Below are 21,343 nucleotides of genomic sequence, written 5' to 3'. Positions count from 1 at the left end.
GATGTCAGACCTTCTCGGGGCGCAGGCGGCCGGAAATTTGACAGAGGTGCCTGCTTCCAAATTTTTTACAGAAAACCCTGAGAACCTGACCTGCTTCTGCTGCTTATGTGGACCCCAAAAGTGTGACTTTTCCTCTTTTCTCCTCAGTATGTATTTAACTCTATTATGAACTGACGGACCTCACATACAGTATCTCACTCTGAGGCAAAAGATCCGCATCATTTCTCCCAGCCAATAAGCGAAGAATAATATAATGATAATACTATATTAATGTTTTCTAATTAAAAGGTCCAAAACATTAGGAAGGTAATATACTCAGGTAATTGCCTGAGGTTGAATTCAAAGTAATTAAAGCACCCAAATTAAGGTTAATGATTTGGGCTGATAATTTATATGCCTGCTTTAAAGACTCCCTGTGACATTCTATTGTTAAGTCTTAGGCATCCTCGTGCCATGCACTAAAAGCAGCAATTATCTTTATTTTTGTTCCGCTATTTACTCACGCTATTTTTGCTCCACAAATCAATTCACTGCCAATTGGACTTTCAACCCTTAATTTGCCTTTGTGGACATTCTGCTTGACATGTTTTTTTAAACTTTTTTTTAATAGTGAGTTGTGTAATGACATCCATGTGAGTCTTCAGAAAGTGTATTTGGCCGCGTGCAGATAGTCACTTGTGTTGCAAATATGTGTGACTCACGTAGTCAGAGAAGCTGAAGGGAACGGTGCTATGCCACTCATCCCACTTGAGCGCCTCCAGAGTTCTGTTCGGCACACATTGGATCTTGTTGTACCAGCCAATTGGCCCGTTTTCACTATCAGACAAAAAAAAAAACTAAGCTAAAATAACTTCCGAGGGTGAATTACTGCAGTGAGGAAAATTATGGTAACATATTATTTGTATGTATCATTTCCCAAAACTGTATGTTTAGATTATCATTGTCTCTAAAATAGTTATTATTTACACATTGTTAAACTGATCACCACTTCAATCTGAATGGAAAAAAACTAGAACTACAACCACAATAATGCATTACACAAAATGCTCGATGCAAACCGTCCTGATTGTCTCTAAACCTAGTATTACAATTTTCACTTTAGGTACCTATTGTACCTCATTTGGTGGCTCACGCCGGTCAGTGAAACCAGCTATGTGTCCATCTTTCCTTTGTGTACTACTAGTTACTGGTGGAGGACAGGGAAAAGCCAGTTGTGTGATCAATACTGATCTGTTACAGCTTATACCTCAGGGCAAATGTATCTACTCGCCATGTCTCTCTCTGTCGTGTCAGTGATGACCAACCATGTCTGTGGCTCCTTTGCCACATTCTAACAAAAAGAACTACCAGAAAATATGGGTGATGACTCATAACAGTCATCTAGCCTCACTAGGCAACTTCATAACGAGCTTAGTGAGTCATGTTTTTGTGTTACACTGCTTATTTCTCAGTTGTCCTTTTTTTGTTTTTTTTTTATAATTATAAAGTATAAATGTGTTGTTAATTGATGGCTGAAACCTCATGGGAAGTATGTCATACTAACAACACGCTGTTGTGTTGAAGAGTTTGAAAAGGCTGTCCCCTAGTGTCAATTGTGAGAATTACTACCCTCGCATTCTCATAAACTACAATACAGAACTATTTTTTATTTTTTTATTTTAACTGGGAATGCTGAGAGCGTATATTTAATACTGTTGTGTGCCACCTTTTAAAAATAACTGGGGGGGGGAAAAAAACAACACAACTTGCTTTAGCAGAAACGTTACTTATCAACAGATTTGCATTATAATAATTAAAAAAACAACAACAACAACACTAAATCAGTCCAAATGCGAATTGGTTATAATTTATGGTGTTTTAGAGGTGTTTCTGCACGGGAGGATGTAAGTACAATGGAAAAAAACACACATGGCTGATATGTCATTCTTGGGCCAGTCATCGCCTATAGGGGGCATAATTGCTTGGTACCTGGAAATTGATATACCTGTATATTGATAATGCATTAACCAGTGTTGTGACATTATTATCGTATTATAATTTTTAAGATGCTCTGAATAATCCTGGTAAATGTGTACTTTTATTTTCATTGCAGGTTATGGACACACTTTCGAAGCTTTCTCACACAACGACTGCACAACAAACTGGAATCAGGTATGTTTCAGTTAGCACAAAACATGACGGTGTGACGTGTTTTTTTTTTTAGGCTAGATTCTATATAGTGTTACAACATTGACTGAAAAGTGTATACTTTGTTTTAAAGGTCTTTTCCAACTGAAGAAAGTGTTGAAGATGAGGATATCTACAACCACCTTGAGGACCTAATAGAGTATGTGTCCTACAGACAATAATAATTTTGTTTCTTTTGACTACGTTTTCTCTGCTGTTGCAGTTTCAGGATCCATTTTGATGAGACATTTGTTCCCGGACAGCACATTTTGGTTAATTTTGTAGAGAAACATGACTTATTGGTCCAATTATCAAGGTTTTTGGTTTTGGGCAATTTAGTCTCCCTTCTACAACTCCATGCTGTTGTATGTTTGAGGAACATTTGTTGCATGGGCGTTGCCTGGAAGGCGGCCACCTCCTCCAGGGCTGTCAACGCCACCTCACCCCGCTTTCTCCCACCACAAGGCATGTAAACTTGTGGTTTGACCGTCTGCTCTTTCAGCTTGTATTCATTCAACTCAGCCTTCCCACTCACACAAGAATCTATGCATTTTAAAACAGGACACATTTGCATGTTGATTGAGAGCCTCAAGCCCTGTTTAAAAGTGGAAGGCTAATCGACTTAATAGTTTACCTGACGCGTGAGGCTTGTATGTGGTCCGCTCTTTTGTTGTGTTTGTTTGTCAGGGTTTTTGTAACTAACTTTTATTAAAACAACAAATGCTGCTTTTCACTCATTTTGGAAAGTGAACAAAGACTCGAGTCAATATTATATAATCCATCTTCATAGCAAACAAGGCTCCTGGCGCAATTCATTGCAAAGCCCTCTATCTAAGTGCAAGGCAGCAAAGGAAGAGATTTGGATAGCATTGACTAATATGGATTTTGAAGGTTCTTAAGATAAACATTTTAGGGGAACTGGAGCAGCTGTTGGCAATATTTGTATACAGTTTATTTATTGGTATTTAACACATTTTGTGCATACTTACATTTCATCAGGCAACACAATTTTACCACTATTAGTTTAACAAAGTGTATTTTTGTCCATGCATCTTTTTTTTTTTTTTTTTTTTTACAATCAAGCAGTTCTGTTGAACACATTTGGGGTTGATATGTAAAAACATTTGAAGGGGTGATATACAGTAACTGTTGTAACTGAAATCAGTGAAGATGGACAATGTTATAGTTAAAGTGCTTTTGGGAGGCCTCCCACTACCACAGAGCTCTGCTCTACGTTAGTGCTGACAGCTTCAGGCTCTGAAGGGAGCCCACAAGTGAGTGTTGACATTTGGGATGTAATAGGCGCCTGACAAGGGCCAGCTGTGGACACGTGGGAGGTGGATGTGGCGGCCATCATTACACTGAGCAGAGTTCAGCTCTTGACTCTGTAATTCTCGGGTCAGTGTTTGATGATGTTAAATGGGAATCATTAATACGGATCAAAAGCATGTACACCAAGAGAAGAGACATTTTTATTTTTCATTCTCTTTAGGCGCATGCCATTGATACTGTATCTGTGAATTCTAAACCCCTTTTAGAGCAATCAGTGAAATACTGTACTTTACTCGAGGTTCATTGACAGAGGTGGCAAAAGTACTCATACTCTGCACTTAAGTATGGAATTCCTCCATAGTGTCAGCAAAGTTCCTGAAGCCCAAGGTAACAGGTCAACGCGAAGGGTGTCCGCTATGAATGTGCCGTTGTTCTTCCTCGGGCGAGATGGTTTCTTAAAAATCAAATAAGAAGTACAAAATGGGCCCAGAGTGGGCTGATTATTTTCCACTGATCATTTCACCCATGTCAGGTTATACTGATTGAACTTGTGTGTGTGTGTGTGTTTTTTAAGTGCAAACCCCCTATTTAAGGAAAAGTAAAAACTGTATACTACTACGACAGTATACTAGTCTAATGGTGGCTGAAAGGCTACTTGATTAAGATTCTACTGAAGGAGTGCAGTTTTTTGACATGTGTAAAAAAACACAAGATATTACCCTTTTATTTCTTAAATGTGCACACGAAATGTTCGGCTTTACAATAATGTATTTAGAAGAGTACAAAGAGAATACTGTACACAAAACCAACTTGAATCTCCACAAGTTCACTGTAAAACCAAGCAGCCGCCTGATATAAGTACATGTGTTTTGTCATGTGTGCTACAGCGAGAACGGGGTGGAAGATGAGGAGGATCTGTATGACTGTGTGTATGATGATGAAGAGGGCGGTGAAATCTATGAGGACCTGATGAAAACGGAAGCTCTCGCGCCCCCGGTCAGTCTTCTTCTCACATAGCTCCTGCGAGTCATGATTTCACATCACATTTCATCACATGAGTCAACAGCTACATCATACACATATGTGGAAATACTTTCATACTTTCAATGTACTTGGATGGAACAATAGATTTTAGAGCATTGAGATGGTATGAAAATGTGATTGAAGTATGTAACACATCAGAGTGAAGGAGTTGATTAGGATTCTGATGAATTACAATTGTACAGTACACTTTATAATTTAAATAATACAAATGTTATGATCATTATATTTAAGCTTTTTGCAATTTGTAATCCACATGTTTAGCATAAACAACTAAAACATTTGTAATGTTCTTTAAGGGAAAATTAGAGCTTTTACTTTGTTTGTACATGTTCTTATAGAAAACTAAATCTTGTATGGTGTCTTGTCAGGTCTGTACTGGACCACTACTGAAACTAGTATGCACAATATTACGACAAGAGTTGTCTTAAATTATACTTTCCATGTACTGTTTGGAAGGCAAACGATCCAACCTACATAAGTGACTCTGAACTTAACTAAAGGATTCTTAGTTATGTTTGTATTGTGTGTATTTGTGTGTGTGTGTGTGTGTGTATAGGTGTTCCAGAAACAGGCAGAGATTGACATCAGGAGTTGCTGTTTAACAGAAATTAAGCAGACAGAGGAGAAATTTTCCGACACCCTGGATTCTATAGAAAAGGTACACATGAAGTGACACTAATGTAATTTGTAACATTACTTCATTGCAAAAATTAAGGCCAGTAAAATGTATTAAACATAATTTCATGAGATTTCTTTCAAAATATTTTTCCATGCCTGTATGTAGTGCAAAGCTCTCTGTTAGTGTTTGTGTGATCTTATTTACATGCATGATTCGGTGAAATCATTCTCGTTCAGGATTGACGTTACCTTCAGATTAAATGATCATTCTTATTTAAATTTGATTGTATTGGCCATTAGTCTCCACTGTCCAGAAAAACTCTCAAAATCCTTGTAAAATAGGACAGGCTGCCGCTTAAAATAGTTGCAACTCAATTCGGCTTGCTTTTAAAAAATATTGACAGGGTATTAAATTTAATTTATGGATTTAATTTAATTAAATCCTATTCAAGAGCTTTATCAGAAACTCAACAAAAAATAGTATCATACGGTTTTCATTGACATCTTTATTGGGGTTGTGTGGTACTGAGGCCACTTTCTGTTATTGCTATTATTTATGAAAGCAACAAAATATTAGAATCACTTCGCAACGTGAGTGTACACTATGGCAAACTCCAACCACAATTATAATTATAATTGTTAAACCAAACTGAGCATTATCTGTCATATCTGTGGAAGGCATTTTTTTCTAAGTCAGTAGCCAGTAATGAGCCAAGTGAACACTTTTCTGTGAGAAAAATGTTGAGGTGCTCTCCAGCAGGATGGTGGGAGGCTGCGTCTCTTCCAACCCATTCAGTGCTACATGTCTTCTCTCCCCTGTTGATGTTCAAAGTTTGGAAAAAGACCCTTCTTGATTTCCCACTGGAGTGCGGCAGTGGATGACTTTCAATATGAAGTGGATGGTGTAATTTAGCACGGACTTGCCCGCTGCTTTGAGGTGGAGAGGTGACTAGGCAGTGGAAGCTTTTTCCGAGAGGAAATCATTAAATTGCAAACTCTGAAAATGAGATTATTGTCATGACCCAGACAGTGCTCCTTGTTTTCGCTGACGGCAGCGACTTTGCAATGTGGCCGCGTGTTATAATGGCCTCTCGCAATGACTTGCCCACTCTTATTCTAGCGGGACCAGATTTATTCTCATGCCTTTTCTTTCTTTCTCTACAACAGAACTTTATGACACCTCTCACTGTGTTTTTATCCACGGACGAGATAGAGAAAGTGTTTGTGAATATACCGGTAAGTCATCTTTTTTTTTTTTTTTTTAATTCCCTGTAAAGTGGTCCTCTTGCTTACTTTACTGAATATTTCTTCCCCATACTTAGTTTCATGCAAATATTGTGTCTCTACACACAACAAAACAAATTTCAAATACAATCCCTTATTCTTTTAATACGTCCTGCAATGTTAATGTTAAATACGAGTATTGCATGTCTTTGCATTTTTGGAAAGTTAAATCTGATACAAAATTTTCAACAATAATTTGCTCTATATCAAATATTCCCTCATGTCAAAAAAAGGAAAGGAAACTACATTTTTTTTTGTTTCTGGATTATGTATAATATATTCAACACAGATCATGAACAGAATCACAGTAAACTATGTGGTTAAGGGAAATTTCCCGCGACTGTATCTTACCAGTATGTTATTATTATATAATGAGAACAAAGGTTTAACTGTACTGTGTGTGGTTTGTAGCTTAAATTTAAAAGTGCGGTTGTTTTTGCATGTGTTTCAGGACCTGGTGAAAGTTCACAAATGTTTACTGCAGGAAATTCAAGACTCAGTCCAACACAGGAGTGCTGAAAATCTTCACCAGATCTTTATTGCTTTCAAAGAAAGGTACACTATATAATTTCCAACCCAGAAATACTCATAATCCACTGAAAGTAGGAGTGTATTCACAAGAAACTGTAACTACTGAAATGTATGCTTTTTTGTATCTATATTTTTACATTTTGTTGTCTATTTTAGGTTGCTAATCTATGGGAAATACTGCAGCGATGTGGAGACAGCCATTGCCACGCTAGACAGTATATGTAAAGACAGAGAGGATGTACGCATGAAGCTTGAGGTAAAAGGTTATTCTCAGTGAATTCATCCATCAATCAATTTTCTGAACCGCTTATCCTCACTAGGGTTGCGGGTGTGCTGACGCCTATCTCAGCTGACATCAGGCGAGAGGCGGAGTACACCCTGAACTAGTCACCAGCCAATTGCAGGGCTCAGCCAATTCAGTAAATTTGATTTCCAGTGAGCTGTTTAGCAGCGTCTCTATTAAACAGCCAGGCAGTGCCTCCAAGTGTATACCTAAAGAATTGCATGATATAAAGATAAATACAATACAGGACTACTCACTGAAAACATTCTACTTGGTATTAATTTCTTCAAATTCTATTGTTGTTGTTTTTTACACAGGAGTGTTCTAAAAGAGCCAACTATGGCAAATTCACTCTGAGGGATCTGCTGGTGGTCCCCATGCAACGGGTCTTAAAGTACCATCTCCTCCTGCAGGTGCAGTGCTCTAATTTTACCTGTTTTTGTTTTTGTTTTGGAATCATGGCACTGTAAAGCAATATCCTACATTTGGGTGCTATGAGTAGTTGAACAGTGGTTAGCTCAGACAACCATGGCATCATTTTGTTTGCCTTACAGTGCCTTACAAACAGATCATACAACCATGTTTCCCAAAACTTAGACAACTCTATTGAGTATGGTGATGAAGACCAAATGACTGACTGTCAGGAAATGACAAGAGTTTATTTTTTTATTATTATTATAATTTTTTTTATCAAAGTGCAATTCATCTTTGACCTACTGTACTTCCAGAGAAGAAATCACTGTCACTCCTGCCCACTAGAGGCGCTGCTGTCTACCTTTTTTCCCCCCCATTTTTTAAATTTATTTTTACTTTGGAGGAGAAGGAGAGAAAATACAATTATTTAGGGGACATTAGTCCATTACTCACCTTCTCCATCTTTCCACTTATTTGGATATACTTTGTACAAGATTTGTGATTGTGTCCATGGAAATTGTTATGCATTCATCTGAAGTGTATTACTGAAGTTAGAGAGCACTGACAATGAATGAGAGCGCCTGGCTCACAATTTCTTCTAATTCACCTCAAAGGTGTTTGATGGGGTTAAGATCAAGGCTCTCCGGTTATTTCACTCCACTCTCATTCAGCTGTGCCTTTATGGGTCTTGCTTTGTATATTGAGGAACAGCCTTCACGGCTAGAATGGTCAATGAGTTACAGTAGTAAACTAGGCGTTTTATTTGTTATTCTAAATTGGGTGAATAGAGAGAAAGGCTTGGCCTTTATAATTGTTTCACATACTAATATATATTACTATTGTGCTGCTGAAAGTGCTACACATTTATTATTATGCTTATTTATTATTTATTCATGTATTGATTATTCTTAATCAGTAATGCCTAATAGCAGTGGTAATCTACTTACCGATACTCACTATCCACTTAAAGAGGGACATTTGCCTGACATCTGGATCTTACTATGAGATGCAGTGAAGTATGATCCACTGTTATAGTTCTACTAAAGCATTAGCAGGCAGTATTCAGAAGCGACATTACCTAGCTTCTAACGACGGTATTGCGTTTTCGCTACGGCAGTGTTAGCCTCCTCCCGAGTGAGAAACTTACCAACAACTAAAAAAATAACTCCAAATCAACTCAAAACACAGCTAGTATTTTGACTTGGTAGCAAAGGATAGAGTAGCTAATAAAATAATGACTGTCATTACAATGAAAATCAATAACTATGACTTAGATTTATGTGTTTCCCTCTTCTTTTTGTTCGCCATTGTTGTCAGCGGGAGTGGAACGTCTTGCCCCTAGGTATCAAGTGGGCTCCCGGTTTGTCTTCGTTTCAAGCACTGTGCAGACCGACCCCTAAGCCTTACGAAGAATTGGGACACCCCTTCGTTCTTGTGAATGCACAAAACCGAGGGCTAAGGGGTGAAACGAGGGCTAACGGCTAGAAGTGGGATTGAGCCTTACTTTTCCTCCCAGTGTGACACAGTCTCTTGTCTGAGTCTTTCTGTGTTTCAGTCTCTTCTCTGGCCCAGCACACTTTTCCTCCCCTTACCATGCCCTCGCTGAGTTCAATCACGTGCGGTCCTGACTATCAGTTTGTACACTCCCTTGCCCTGTATCTCTGTGGATGTGTGAAGGTGGAAAATAGAACTCTGCCATCTTGCCAGTGATAATAATGCCCCAGTTGAGCAAGACTGACATCGGGGATTTGAGCAGTACCGACGTATATATACATATCTCCCTCTAGGTTTCATTGTGTGTGTGTTTGTGTGTGTGTGTGTGTGTGTGAGAGAGAGAGAGAGAGAGAGTGTTGAGAACGTTTTCATTGGCCTGGAAGAAGGACATGCATGACATAATTCCTTATCCTTTACGGCTGCGGTCTAGATGTCTTGTTTATGCTGCGGCCCGGCACTGGGAAGCAATTTCAGATACACTCTCAGACGCGCACGTGCGCACGCATGCACACACACACGCACACACAATCAGTTATGTTTCTTTTGCACTAACCTTTTTCATTTCATATCTAGATCTGATGTTTTAACTTCATGTGTGGGATGTAGCTGTGCTGCACAATATGTTTGCTCATAGATATGATACAAGAAGGATGTTGGATTTTACACATAAACTTTTCCATACACAATCTTGTGGAAAGTTATTATGTTTGTTCATCTGGTGGATAAATACACAAATAATATTTTGTCATACAAAAAGCAAGCAGTGTGTTCCCATGGACCACTTCGGAAGTTTTGTTTAGTCTAACTTGTTTCCCTCCAACAGGAGCTCGTTAAACACACTCACGATGCCACAGACAAGAGTAACCTACGGAAGGCATTAGATGCCATGAAGGTATATATATTTTTTCCTACAAGTGTATAAGCAGATTTAAGCCCATAAAGCCCAAAAATTCAATACAAGTGTTGTTGTGTGCAGGACTTGGCCCAGTATGTCAATGAAGTCAAGAGAGACAATGAGACACTGCGAGAAATAGATCAGTATCAGAAATCCATTGAAAACCTAGTAAGCAGTCCAATTCCTCCAAATACAAAATAACATTTTTCTTTTCAGTTCAGTTCATCTTCATTGTGCCTTGTACCTCTCAAGAATCAGCCTCTGAGTAACTACGGGAGACCCAAAGGTGACGGGGAAGTGCGTGTGGCCTCGGTGGACAAACGAGCTAAACAGGACCGGTGAGCTATCTATCTGCATGTGGTAGCGTTGTGCTGGTTGATTTATTGTCAGAGGGAATGACTGTAACACTTCATGTTCCTTCAATTATTGGTGCGAATTTATGTCTTTTACGTCTCAAAATATGCAAAATAAAATCACATTAACTGATATACAGTATATACACCTGCAACATTAAGACCACAATGTAATAATTACTGGTCACTTTTGATTGACACTGTCAAAGAAGTATTGATTAAACAATATACTATTATGGTTATAGTTTGCACTGGTTAAAACTGTACTGCATCATACTGAGAGCTATTGCCAATATTTTTATTCTCATGTAACCAATTGTGGTAACAAAAATATTAGAAACAGCTCTCATTATTGCGGAACATAGTTCTACACCATTGCAAACTACCACCTCAATAATACATATTGTTTAATAAATACAAAACCTGAACCTATTACAAAAGGCAGATAATTTGCCACAACTCTTGTATTTTAAATCATAATTTTTCATGTGGTCATAATGTAGTGGCCTCTCAGTGTATATTGTGTATGTAATAAAATACATTCAATATTTGGGGAGTTGGAAACTTGACAATGATACTCAAATTCGTGATCACTAATGTAAAACAAATGTTAAAATTCTGGAACACACAGAAAGGGCTCAAATGATGGGAAGTCGATATTCCTTTTGTCCATATAGAAACTCGATGTAAATTCCTTGATGTCAAGTATAGCTTTATCACTCTGGAAAACAATAGAATACAGCTAAAGGCATCAATTTTACTGCAAAACCTCCAATTATATTTATCCACATGTTTGTGAAAATTGTACATCATCTTACGCTATATTTTCCAATGCTTTGAAGGTCATTCTTAAGTGTTTTTTTCTTTTTAAACTCTAGGCATATCTTCTTGTTCGATGCTGCTGTTATCGTTTGCAAGCGAAGAGGAGACAACTATGAGATGAAAGACGTAATAGACCTGCACCTGTTTAAGATCACAAACAACCCTACGTCAGACAAGGAGAACCGAAAGGTTTGTGCATCAATACATAGAGTAGACGCACACAGTTGGCCCTCAAACACAAAAGAAATATATGATGGTGGTGTCAATCTCCACAAAGCTGAAAAGGACAATCACATTTGACATTTTGATAAACAATAGGTGTAGCTGTGTTCTTGCAAGAAGTGTTGCTTTAACAAATTACTTTGTTGTTGACCTTTCTGTGTTGGAAAGGTCGTTGTTTATTTTTCTATTGTGAAGCTGCAAAGTTGAAAGACAAAAGTTGGTTTTCAACAAATCTGTTTGTAATTATTTGTTTTCGTGTTCCAAGTTGATTGGTCAGGTGCACTTGCCTCTTACCTCGGCCGCTTTGTTAACATGTCACCTTTTATTGTGTTTATTGTAGTTTCTTGTCGGGAACAAGGTTGTTAATGGTTCGCACTTCTGCCTCAGGGTTCTGAGGTTTGGGGTTTGAATCTCGGCTTGGGGTGACGCATTCAGCATTCTACAACTAATTAAAGGCCCACTAATTATTCACTTAAAAACTATCCTAGTAATTTCCGCAGGCAGTGAATGTGTGAGTTCCAAGATACAGTACTTCAAAGTTGAGACAAATTTGTGATTAACACGTCTAATTTTGCAATTTCCAATATTAATGTGCCTGCACGTGTGTAATTCGTAGTGCTGCTTGTTGAATTTGAATATCATAGGATGTGATTTGTTCTGGCAATTTGTTTCATTAATCGAGTGTCGCACATTTTCTGAAAATAGAATTAATCAATATTCTGAAAGAAAAAGAAAAAGAACCACACAAGTATTTAATGTAATAACTATTGGCTGTAATCTAGTCAGTGCTTGTATTGTTCATTTACTATATTTTTATGTCTCTCTTACTTTCTTACTTAACAAAGTTAACAAAATCGTATTATTATTAGTAGTAGTAGCAGTCTTATTAAGTATTATTATTAGTAGTAGCAGTCTACTAATAAGTATTAATATTATGATTGATTTATATAATATTATGATATGATTTATTATTTTGATTTAACAATATTTATTTTTGTGGCTGTAGTTTGCAGTGTTGTAGAACTGCACTGCAACATACTGTGCAATGTTTAAAAGATTTTTTTCATACAACCTATATAGCCAAATAAGGTAACCAAATTATTGGAACTCTTGTACTGGTCCTCATGAAGATTGGAACTATGGTAGATACAATAGCTGTGGCAGTACCAAGTTCCTACTCGGATTTCAAAACTTCAGTGATAACACAAAACAACTGACAGAATGACAGCTGGCCATCCATAGCACTTGATATATAGATTACAGTATAACTTTACTAAGCCTAAGCCTAGGTGTCCACAGGAAAGACTTTTGTAATGCATTGCTTCTTTTACTCTCATTGATAAAGATGCAATGTTGCACTTCGATGATTGCCCCTGTGACTTTGTATTTTTTAGAAACATTTGAAAAGCAAAACCAGGAGCTATGAATAGTTTAGTGCTACTAATAATAAAAAACAGGGGCATATGTCGGTACAAATGCTAATAGAGTCACATTTAGCCTTGGAGTTGTGTGATGGCAGCTGACAGCCTTCTGAGGTTGGAGCATGCTGTGTGATGTCCAGCAGTGATATGGCAAAGCTATCGCACACTTGGATTCTCCTCTTCATCATCTATCTCGCTTGCGCTGTCTGATGTGCAGCCCTCCAAACATTTACCCTTCTTGTTTGCCCACCCTGAGGCATAGTTTTCTCTGTCACACACATCTCGCATCTCTTTACATCCATCTGTCGCTCTGCATCCTGTCTCCGTCCTTATCACGTTCACCAACAACCTCACTTGATGGAGTCGCCTTTGTTGTCTTCTTTGCTCACACGTTTGTTTTACTTCCCATTGTAGTGGTCCTACGGATTCTACCTGACTCATAACCAGGGCCAGAATGGCTTTGAGTTCTTCTTCAAGACCAAAGAGCTGAAAAAGAAGTGGCTGGAGCAGTTTGGCATGGCCATGTAAGTATGAACAATGTACCACGTGAGTGCGAGAGCACGTACTGTGTGTATTGTGTGTGCAGCTTTGTCACAACATCAAAAGTCATGCTGCTTGTCCTGTTCTGCAACTAAAGCTTCTCTTTGATTGATTGTTGGAATTCTTTATTTTGAACATGTGAAAAAAAGAACAGGAAAAACTACAAAACTAAATTTTTACCAAAAATGTAAAAAAAAAAAAAGTTAAATTTGTCTAAATCTTTGATTGATAACAGACACAATATTGAGATGTGAGTCATAAGAAATGAGAACACACATAAAAATTTTTTTTTAAATTTGCTTCTCGTTATAATATAAAAAATCAAACTCCAGTCACTGACTAGTGTAGTGGTTTACTCATTTGACTTCTATTTGGGCAGCGTGGGTTCAGTTCTCACTCGTTGACGGAGTTAGATTGGTAGATTAGTTATTTGTCTGTACGCTGTTATCGACTGGCAACTAGTCAAAAGTACAGTCTGCCTTTCGCCCCATGTGAGCTGGAATAGGCACCAGTTTCTAGTCACCCTTGTACAGGATACATTTGTAGAAAATAGATAGATGGGAAATTCAGACTTAATCTTGCCAACATCTTCAACATCTCATGATATACTTTCAGCCTTCAGTTTCTAAAAACTTTTATTCCTAAAGAATGTAACAACCACATCATTGTCTTACTTTAACCAGAAGGGGAACTATATGTTTTTGAAAGAAATATGTTTCTATGTTAAATTATTGTATGTCATTTGTCATTATTTTACATACAGTGAGATACATATCATTCCTGGTATTAGCAGTCTAATAAGTAATGACAAGCTGTGCAAAACCAATTCTGGCACGATTATTAGATTACATGCTAACACATCTGAGATGTTGTTCTTGGTGTTGGATTTTGAGATTTTTAAAGTTCAAAATTACCTCTAAACACCTGAAACAAAAGTTTAATGAATTGTCTCTATTCTGTTTTATTTAGCTCCAACATTCATCCTGAGAATGCAACAAACAATTTCCATGAGTTTCATATGCACACTTTTGAAAGAATTACCTCCTGCAATTCTTGTCACATGCTACTGCGGTAAGAGGCCACTAGTCACCCATGCATGCACACACTGAGAGCGGCACAAAAGCATTTTATGGCAAAACAACACAGGTAAACCCTTTTTCCTTCTAACCGCTTTTTCAGTTCTCTTTGTCACTTTCCTGTCTTTTACACACATTTTCTTTTTTTTCAAATCTGCTTTTACCAACCATCCATAGCGCGGTGAGAGTTGGACTCAATTAATAGTTTAACCCATGGTGCAGATGCATAATAGGACATCAACAAAATGCTTGGACAAAAAGTCGACAAAAGGACTGCACTGGGGAGTCACCAACATTTTGCGAACATACAAGACACATAGTAATGTACAAAAATCAACCAGATTTATTTTTATATTTTTATAGCAGTCATTTCGACATAGTAAAACAGTAATTCCTCAAATAGTGGCCGACTCATAATACTTAATACTTAATTTAAATAGTACATTACAATATGCAATGTATTCAAATTGGTCAGAATGAATGACGAAATATTTAAACCACCACCCCTGTGTCAATTTTGCAATAATGTCACAATCATGGTTGTGTTTTACCACATATATATATTTTTTTCCTGATGGGGAACAAGTTGTTTAATTGTTCAAGCGGACAAAGCACCCAGCGTTTCATTGAGCCATGCCATCTTGAGAGCAGAGGTCACCATTTGAGGAGATAATTTAGTATATGAGCCAGTCAATTGGGTTAAAATAACAAGACTGTCACTCTTTTGCCGCTCTAGTTACTTTTTGGTTGACAGGCTTGTGTAACATTTCTTCAGTACATTTTCTAATCTTTGTATTCTTGTGCATGCACAAAGAAAATGTAAATAGATTAAAAATGTCCTTGTTACATGTCTGCAGGGGAATATTTAACCAGGGTTACATATGCTCCAACTGCGGACTAGGTGCTCATAAAGAATGCCTGGGCCGCCTGGGCTGCTGTGGAAAAACAGGTAAGCTACCTTTTCACCACACGCATGCACACACATAGACACATGCAAATACAGTGCATCTCAATTTAGTCTTTAGTTCATCACAGTTATGGTCAACCACACCATGCAAAAACGCAAATTCTTACCAAGTGAATTTATCCTATTTGTGTTGAAAACATCTTAATGTACTTATTTTAAGACAGTTGTGACTATTTTCGAAAATTTCAGCCAGACAAGAAGACTTGTTTTATAATACAAGATCTTGTTTTAGGAATTTTATCAAGTCAATTCATACTAGTTTTCATACTAATCTCATACTAATACTCATACTAGTTCCATTGGCAGATTTTTTTCCACACTTATTTTAGGGACAAAATGTCTTGTTTTTAATTTTTATTACTACTTTTGAAAAGTTCATTTTTTTCCCAGTGCATATAAGTCAAATTAACAATTTGTCTCTGAGTAAAAGGTGTCCACGCGTGACATTAAACCAAATTGTATAAACACAACTGCACTTTTATACTGTGGCAGTATGCGCCTCTTGACAGACAAAGCTGATATGAGCACCATATGTGACTAATTGTGGGTTGGTGTGACATTTCTTGCAATGTCATTGCTCAAAAAGGTTATTTTAGGTGTAACTTGGGGAATCTGTGGGTGTAGAGTTTGAAACGCGCCCTTAATTCCAACAACCAAGGTCAGCTACATATTCAATAAGTTCTTCTAAATACTCATTCAAATGCTCTTCTGCTTCTCTGGGATGTTTTGACACAGAAGACGAAAGGCAACGTCATTGTGTGTACACATGCAGTGCTCCCCTATGCTTCATAATATTTTTACAGAGGAGCCTTAAAAAAACCTCCCTTTTATTGTGCCCTTATTGTGTTTGCCACTCAGCTCCTTGTGCAGGAGCCATGACCGTTCTGAAATAAATGGAGGGAAAACTTAAGAGGTGGAATACAAAAAAAAAAAAAAAAAGGTCTTCAGAAAACGGCTTAGTCCTCTGCTTATATATGTGTGTGAATGGGAGATAGCTAAATCTAAATCCAAACTTTGTAAAAAATAGTTTGGTCTTGGAAGGGCATGGCTGCGTTCCACACTAAATCCATGCATAAAGTTTTTGAAACACCAGAGCAGGCATGCACATTGCACTCTAACCACAAGTACACATTGTACAGCAAGAGTGTGTCTCAACTGTGCCGCACATTCCCCACAGTGAGCCGCCAGCTCGAGTTGGCCCGAGCATCTGTCACGGTGCTATCAGGTCGCAGAGGCAATAACGCCACCGCCGGGCCCACCTAGGCGCTATGTGCACCTGAGTAGATTTGGGCGACACCCGCGATGGGAGAGCGTGGAACTGTGACGGCTGTGTTGTCGGTTTGAATTCCCTCACTCATTCCTCCACACAGCGCTGCGCCACCAGTACTGCGACAGTAAAAACTATACTTGTGCAAGAGGAAAAGTCCCTCTCAAAGTTTACTCAAGAAGTTTAAACATACATTAAATACGCATGTACAGTAATGGAGACATGTTTCTTGATTCTTTGTTTTCATAACTTTTGAAAAACATCATCCTACACCAGTTAACCTGAACACACTGCACAACAGGAAAAATGTCAGCTTCATTCTGTTGTGAGTGCACTTGTGCCATAGATTTGTTTACCTGCATTTGTCCCTGTTATCAGCACCGCATGTTTATATAACAGGTTAAAGTTCACTCAAACCCTACTGCGAGAGGCTTGCATGTGTTTTGTGTACAAGTGTTGCATTGTGTGCTTGGGTGTGGATCTGTGCGTGTTCTGTATTAGTACAGGTAGAGGAGTGTGTACATGTGTGCATGGGCGTGTTTGTTTGTTTCAAGGAGGTGTAGGCAGTCCCTCTGGGAGCCAATAACAGAAACTGGTGGAGCAAAGAAAAAAACCAAAACACACACACATACAAACACAGACACACACATTTCTGCCAACCTTTCGTCTTCTCCAACCCCCAACCTCGTTACCTCCTCTACCTGAGCTGTCAGTTAGCAGCAGCAAAGCAAAACAAAGTGAACCGCGGTCAAACACAAGGCGTCCGCCTTTACCACTAATGAGGGAGTGTTGTCTTGTACCGTGCAAGTGTTTGCATGCACCCGCTAACCCGTCACTCAATATGCCTGTTCTCAAACCTCTTTCAGATCCCGGCTCCGTCAGAACTCAGGTGAGCTGCCGCCATGTTTGTGCGATGTCAGCGTTTGTGTGTCTGCTGTCGTTCTCCTCTCCCGAGCTGTGCTGCACCGACATTGGTCCTCTTTCCTGCAGATGTTTGCCAAGGAGACTCCAATTGACTTTGCTTGGTGCAGCCTACCTGTTCAGATTTACCCCAAGTTGTGTTTACCGTCTCTTAAAAGCTTTCTTTGCTGCTGGGCACTGCATTGCTGATGTGTGCATTGCTTTTAAGAATCCCCCTTACAGCAAATGACACTAGGATTTCTACTTTGTAGTTTAATAGTGTAGCAGTGGCCTTGACTGTAACTGGTCTTTACGGGGATTACACTGTGATCGGAAGCAATGCTGATCAGCAAAATCATGAAAGTTGTGATGAGGTGACATTGAGAAGAGCACCTACAACTGTAAACCTATAAAGCCTGTTTCTACCAAGCAGTACAGGTTGGAACTTGCCTAAATTTGTTAACTGGGCTTTTCGGCATCACTTTTTGGCACCGTTCTGTTAGGCTTCCAAGTGAACTGGTGAAGCGGTCCAGTGCCTGAGAGATTTAGCATCACACTGCAGTCAACAGAATTACCAGTGTTCTTGTCATTGTCCATGAGCAGACTTACTTTTATCCAAGTAAGAAGAAATCACACAAAATGGTGGATGCCTTCTTATGTGATGTTAGAATATTTACATATAGTACGGTACAATGTAAGTCTTCCAAAATATTAAATAATAGTTCATATACGAAAGCAGGATTACACAAAAAATACAAAATCAGTGTCCACAAAACTTCGTAGCATGTTGGTGAATGAAACAAGTAAGAACCAATTACATTTTGGTTTGGACTTAGATAAAGGTGCGGATACAGAAATGTTTTTTTCACCATTAAAGTTACTATGGTATCATTACAACAAACAAACAAATTCCATGTTTAATGAAGTTTGTGCAGTTGTATTAACACTTCAGTGTTGGGGGAGGTCTGCGCTCTAATTACTTACATTCTAGTTACATGTGATCATTATAGCATTGCTAAAAAACCCATTTTCATTTTAATAATTTGTAGCATTTGCAATTCAAGTTGTCTCAATAATTTTGCCCATATATTGTATGCTCATGTGAAATTTGATTTGATCACGAACGTGCATTTCTTTGTCACTGTGTAAACCTGGTATTTTTTTTATTATTTCAGATCAAAGACCGAGATCCAGGTGAGAAGTCCTAACTGTCCTGTATCAGTGACACCATCTTATTTCCTGCAGTGTAGAAGTCTCAATTGCAATTGAACCTAAATAAATCCAAACTCAAGTGTGCATAAAATCGCACAGTAAACACAGTTTTTGTGTTGCCACACTGAAATTCTGTATTTAAGTATTTATTTTCAAACAAATGTGATAAACTTGACCATCCTTTTACTGATTAAATGGTCAAATATGTGTGCATGTGAGGACAATCTCCCGCAAATCTCTCCTCGATGATAATTTTTCCTCCTCGCTATTCATTATACTGCAAAAAATCTTTTTTGACTGAACACACATTCAAATCAATAGGGATTTGATTGCTCCAGCCTTTGGCGTTTTGTAACACTCCACTCTTTGTCTATTTTGAAAAAGGTGCTCTAAACACGTGGGTTGTCCTTGTGCAGATAGGAATGCAATTGATGCCCCCGAGACGCAATTCTCCATGACCGCGTGTCTTTAGAAGTGCTTTTCAGGCAGGCTCGTGCATGTCAGGCTGCCAGCCTCGTTGCCACGGCGCTGGAACACGAGCACTGCAGATAGATTAGCTGTGTTGAAATGCACAATATTTGCCTTGAGCTGTCCCCTTTTCATCATTCTCTCACTCCTAGTTCTTTTCCTCTTATTGGAGTTCTATACAAACCTGTCGCCACGCAGCACAGAGAAAAATAAACACTATGGAGGTCAGACATAATGCACGATCAAAAAACCCATTATGAAGTATTTTCAAAGAAGGCAGCAGTTGTCTCTATGAATTACAATATGACTTTCCTCAGAATTTTCCTGTTGCATGCTACCAATCGTATCTTGCCTTTAAGTCCTTGATTACCAACTATATATCAGAAGCATATCACCTATCTGTGTGTGTTATGATAATGAATAATGGGTCTAGATGATTAGTATGTGCAGTACGTGACTGACAAGGGCTGTATTTGCATTGTGTGTACGCATGCAACCTATACTCCCTTTGATTATCACCTAAAAAGAGCCATGAATATTTTAGTGGCACAGAGCTTTAGAATGGCAAGTATTGCCGTTTAGACGTGAAGTCAGAGGCACACACACCTACATACTGATGAATCAAAGCATTAGCACTGGAAGGAACATATTATACAGCTATTAGAATAACACGCAATCATTGAATTTGTTTTTTTGCGACTTGTGCGTGTACTCACGCTGTTCGTTGCAGGTCTGCCCAAGATGATGGTGATCAGGAACTACTTTGGTGTGCCGAGCCCGACTTCTGGTCCGGCGCTCAGCATCCAGACGGGTGACATCATCGAATTAATCTGTGCTGACCTTCACAGCCCCTGGTGGCAGGTCAGAGTTGACACCACCTTTCAATCCACACATATTAAAGTCATCACCTCTACGGACACTTTATAGCACCATATAACAAGGTCAGAGTGATGTCTCGTGATCAGTCTAGTTTTATAAATATTTGTGGTCACAGACAGGCCAGTTAGACAGTCTTTGTTCATGCTTAAAGTAATTAAGACAACCACAGAAAATTAACAAACATGTTTTTTTATAAAATATTTTTGAATTTAGTGCAATTATTTTCATGGGATAAGACATTTGTTCAGTGAGAAAAACCAGACATCTGGAAATGTGATTAACTTTTGCTGTTTTACAATGCATTTGTGTAGAGGAAGCTGTATGAATCTCATTATTGTAATTACAAGTCACTTGTTTATTTCAAACTAATAGTCCATAGAAGATCACAAAACAAATAACTACTCTTTATAAAATAAAGAGTATATGAGGTATGTCAGAAAAGTTGATATCCTTGAAGAATTATTCCAGGATTGCATGCATCCCGGCAGAGAAGGCTGTTAAAGTGTCGGGGATAACTTCAAAAGGGAAAATTATTAGGTTGTGGTATGGATTGTTTATTCTCCTTTCTTCTAAGTCGATTTATTTTCCATTCATATTGAATGTTGTATTATTACCATGTATATTTCGTGTTGCACCATTGTACCGAGAAAACATCTTTGTTGCGAATGTACCATTCATTCACTGACAATACAATAACATCGATTCAGATTCAGAAATATATTTTTACTGACACACCTTGTATGTAAGTTAAAAAAAAGAAATACATTTTCATAGATTCGCAAGATAGAATCCACCTGCAGCAAGCTAATATATAATAATCAAGCCTTCAGCACTATTAACATGCAAGTGTGCAACCAGAAATCAACAAAATAATACACGATACAGATAAATAATTCAATTAATCTTGTGCAAAAGCTTAACTGCAGGCAACTGGATGTGCACCGTCGGCAAACATTCAATATCCATCATTTTTGTAGCCAGGCGACTGTAATCATTTTCGTCATGGCTTCTACCTGATAAATAGAATCACTCGCTATAATTTGATTTCACTCACTGGCTGCCTTCTGTTTACTCACTCAATGCCGAAGCTATAATCATTATTACATTTGTAGCAAGAATGTCACATAGCTGCGGGCTGGCCACAAGGACTCATACGTGACGGGCAATGACCTCCATGGGCTGTCATGGTATGGAATGGTAGATGGTGGCGAAATG

General features: G+C 38.3%; 1 protein-coding gene across 3 annotated transcripts in view; it reads left to right on the top strand.

Annotated features, from left to right (window-relative positions):
• LOC133470254 (guanine nucleotide exchange factor VAV3) overlaps nt 1–21,343 on the top strand; it is a 75,786-nt gene that overhangs the window by 34,513 nt on the left and 19,930 nt on the right. For 2 of the 3 annotated variants that reach the window (XM_061758407.1, XM_061758405.1), the window contains exons 3-20: nt 2,093–2,151; nt 2,261–2,326; nt 4,326–4,434; nt 5,039–5,140; nt 6,268–6,336; nt 6,836–6,939; nt 7,072–7,171; nt 7,516–7,611; nt 9,930–9,998; nt 10,083–10,169; nt 10,254–10,339; nt 11,233–11,365; nt 13,234–13,343; nt 14,329–14,430; nt 15,293–15,384; nt 17,536–17,558; nt 18,745–18,763; nt 19,980–20,110. In XM_061758407.1, the coding sequence (XP_061614391.1) occupies nt 2,093–2,151; nt 2,261–2,326; nt 4,326–4,434; nt 5,039–5,140; nt 6,268–6,336; nt 6,836–6,939; nt 7,072–7,171; nt 7,516–7,611; nt 9,930–9,998; nt 10,083–10,169; nt 10,254–10,339; nt 11,233–11,365; nt 13,234–13,343; nt 14,329–14,430; nt 15,293–15,384; nt 17,536–17,558; nt 18,745–18,763; nt 19,980–20,110 (1,557 nt within the window). Of the gene's footprint in view, nt 1–2,092; nt 2,152–2,260; nt 2,327–4,325; nt 4,435–5,038; nt 5,141–6,267; nt 6,337–6,835; nt 6,940–7,071; nt 7,172–7,515; nt 7,612–9,929; nt 9,999–10,082; nt 10,170–10,217; nt 10,340–11,232; nt 11,366–13,233; nt 13,344–14,328; nt 14,431–15,292; nt 15,385–17,535; nt 17,559–18,744; nt 18,764–19,979; nt 20,111–21,343 lie in introns of all 3 variants that reach the window. The other variant, XM_061758406.1, reaches the window with a different exon arrangement.

The sequence above is a fragment of the Phyllopteryx taeniolatus genome, chromosome 20 (genome assembly GCF_024500385.1).
Source record: "Phyllopteryx taeniolatus isolate TA_2022b chromosome 20, UOR_Ptae_1.2, whole genome shotgun sequence".
Taxonomy (NCBI): domain Eukaryota; kingdom Metazoa; phylum Chordata; class Actinopteri; order Syngnathiformes; family Syngnathidae; genus Phyllopteryx; species Phyllopteryx taeniolatus.
Note: the sequence above shows the minus strand (reverse complement) of the source record. Positions and strands in the feature narration are given on the sequence as shown.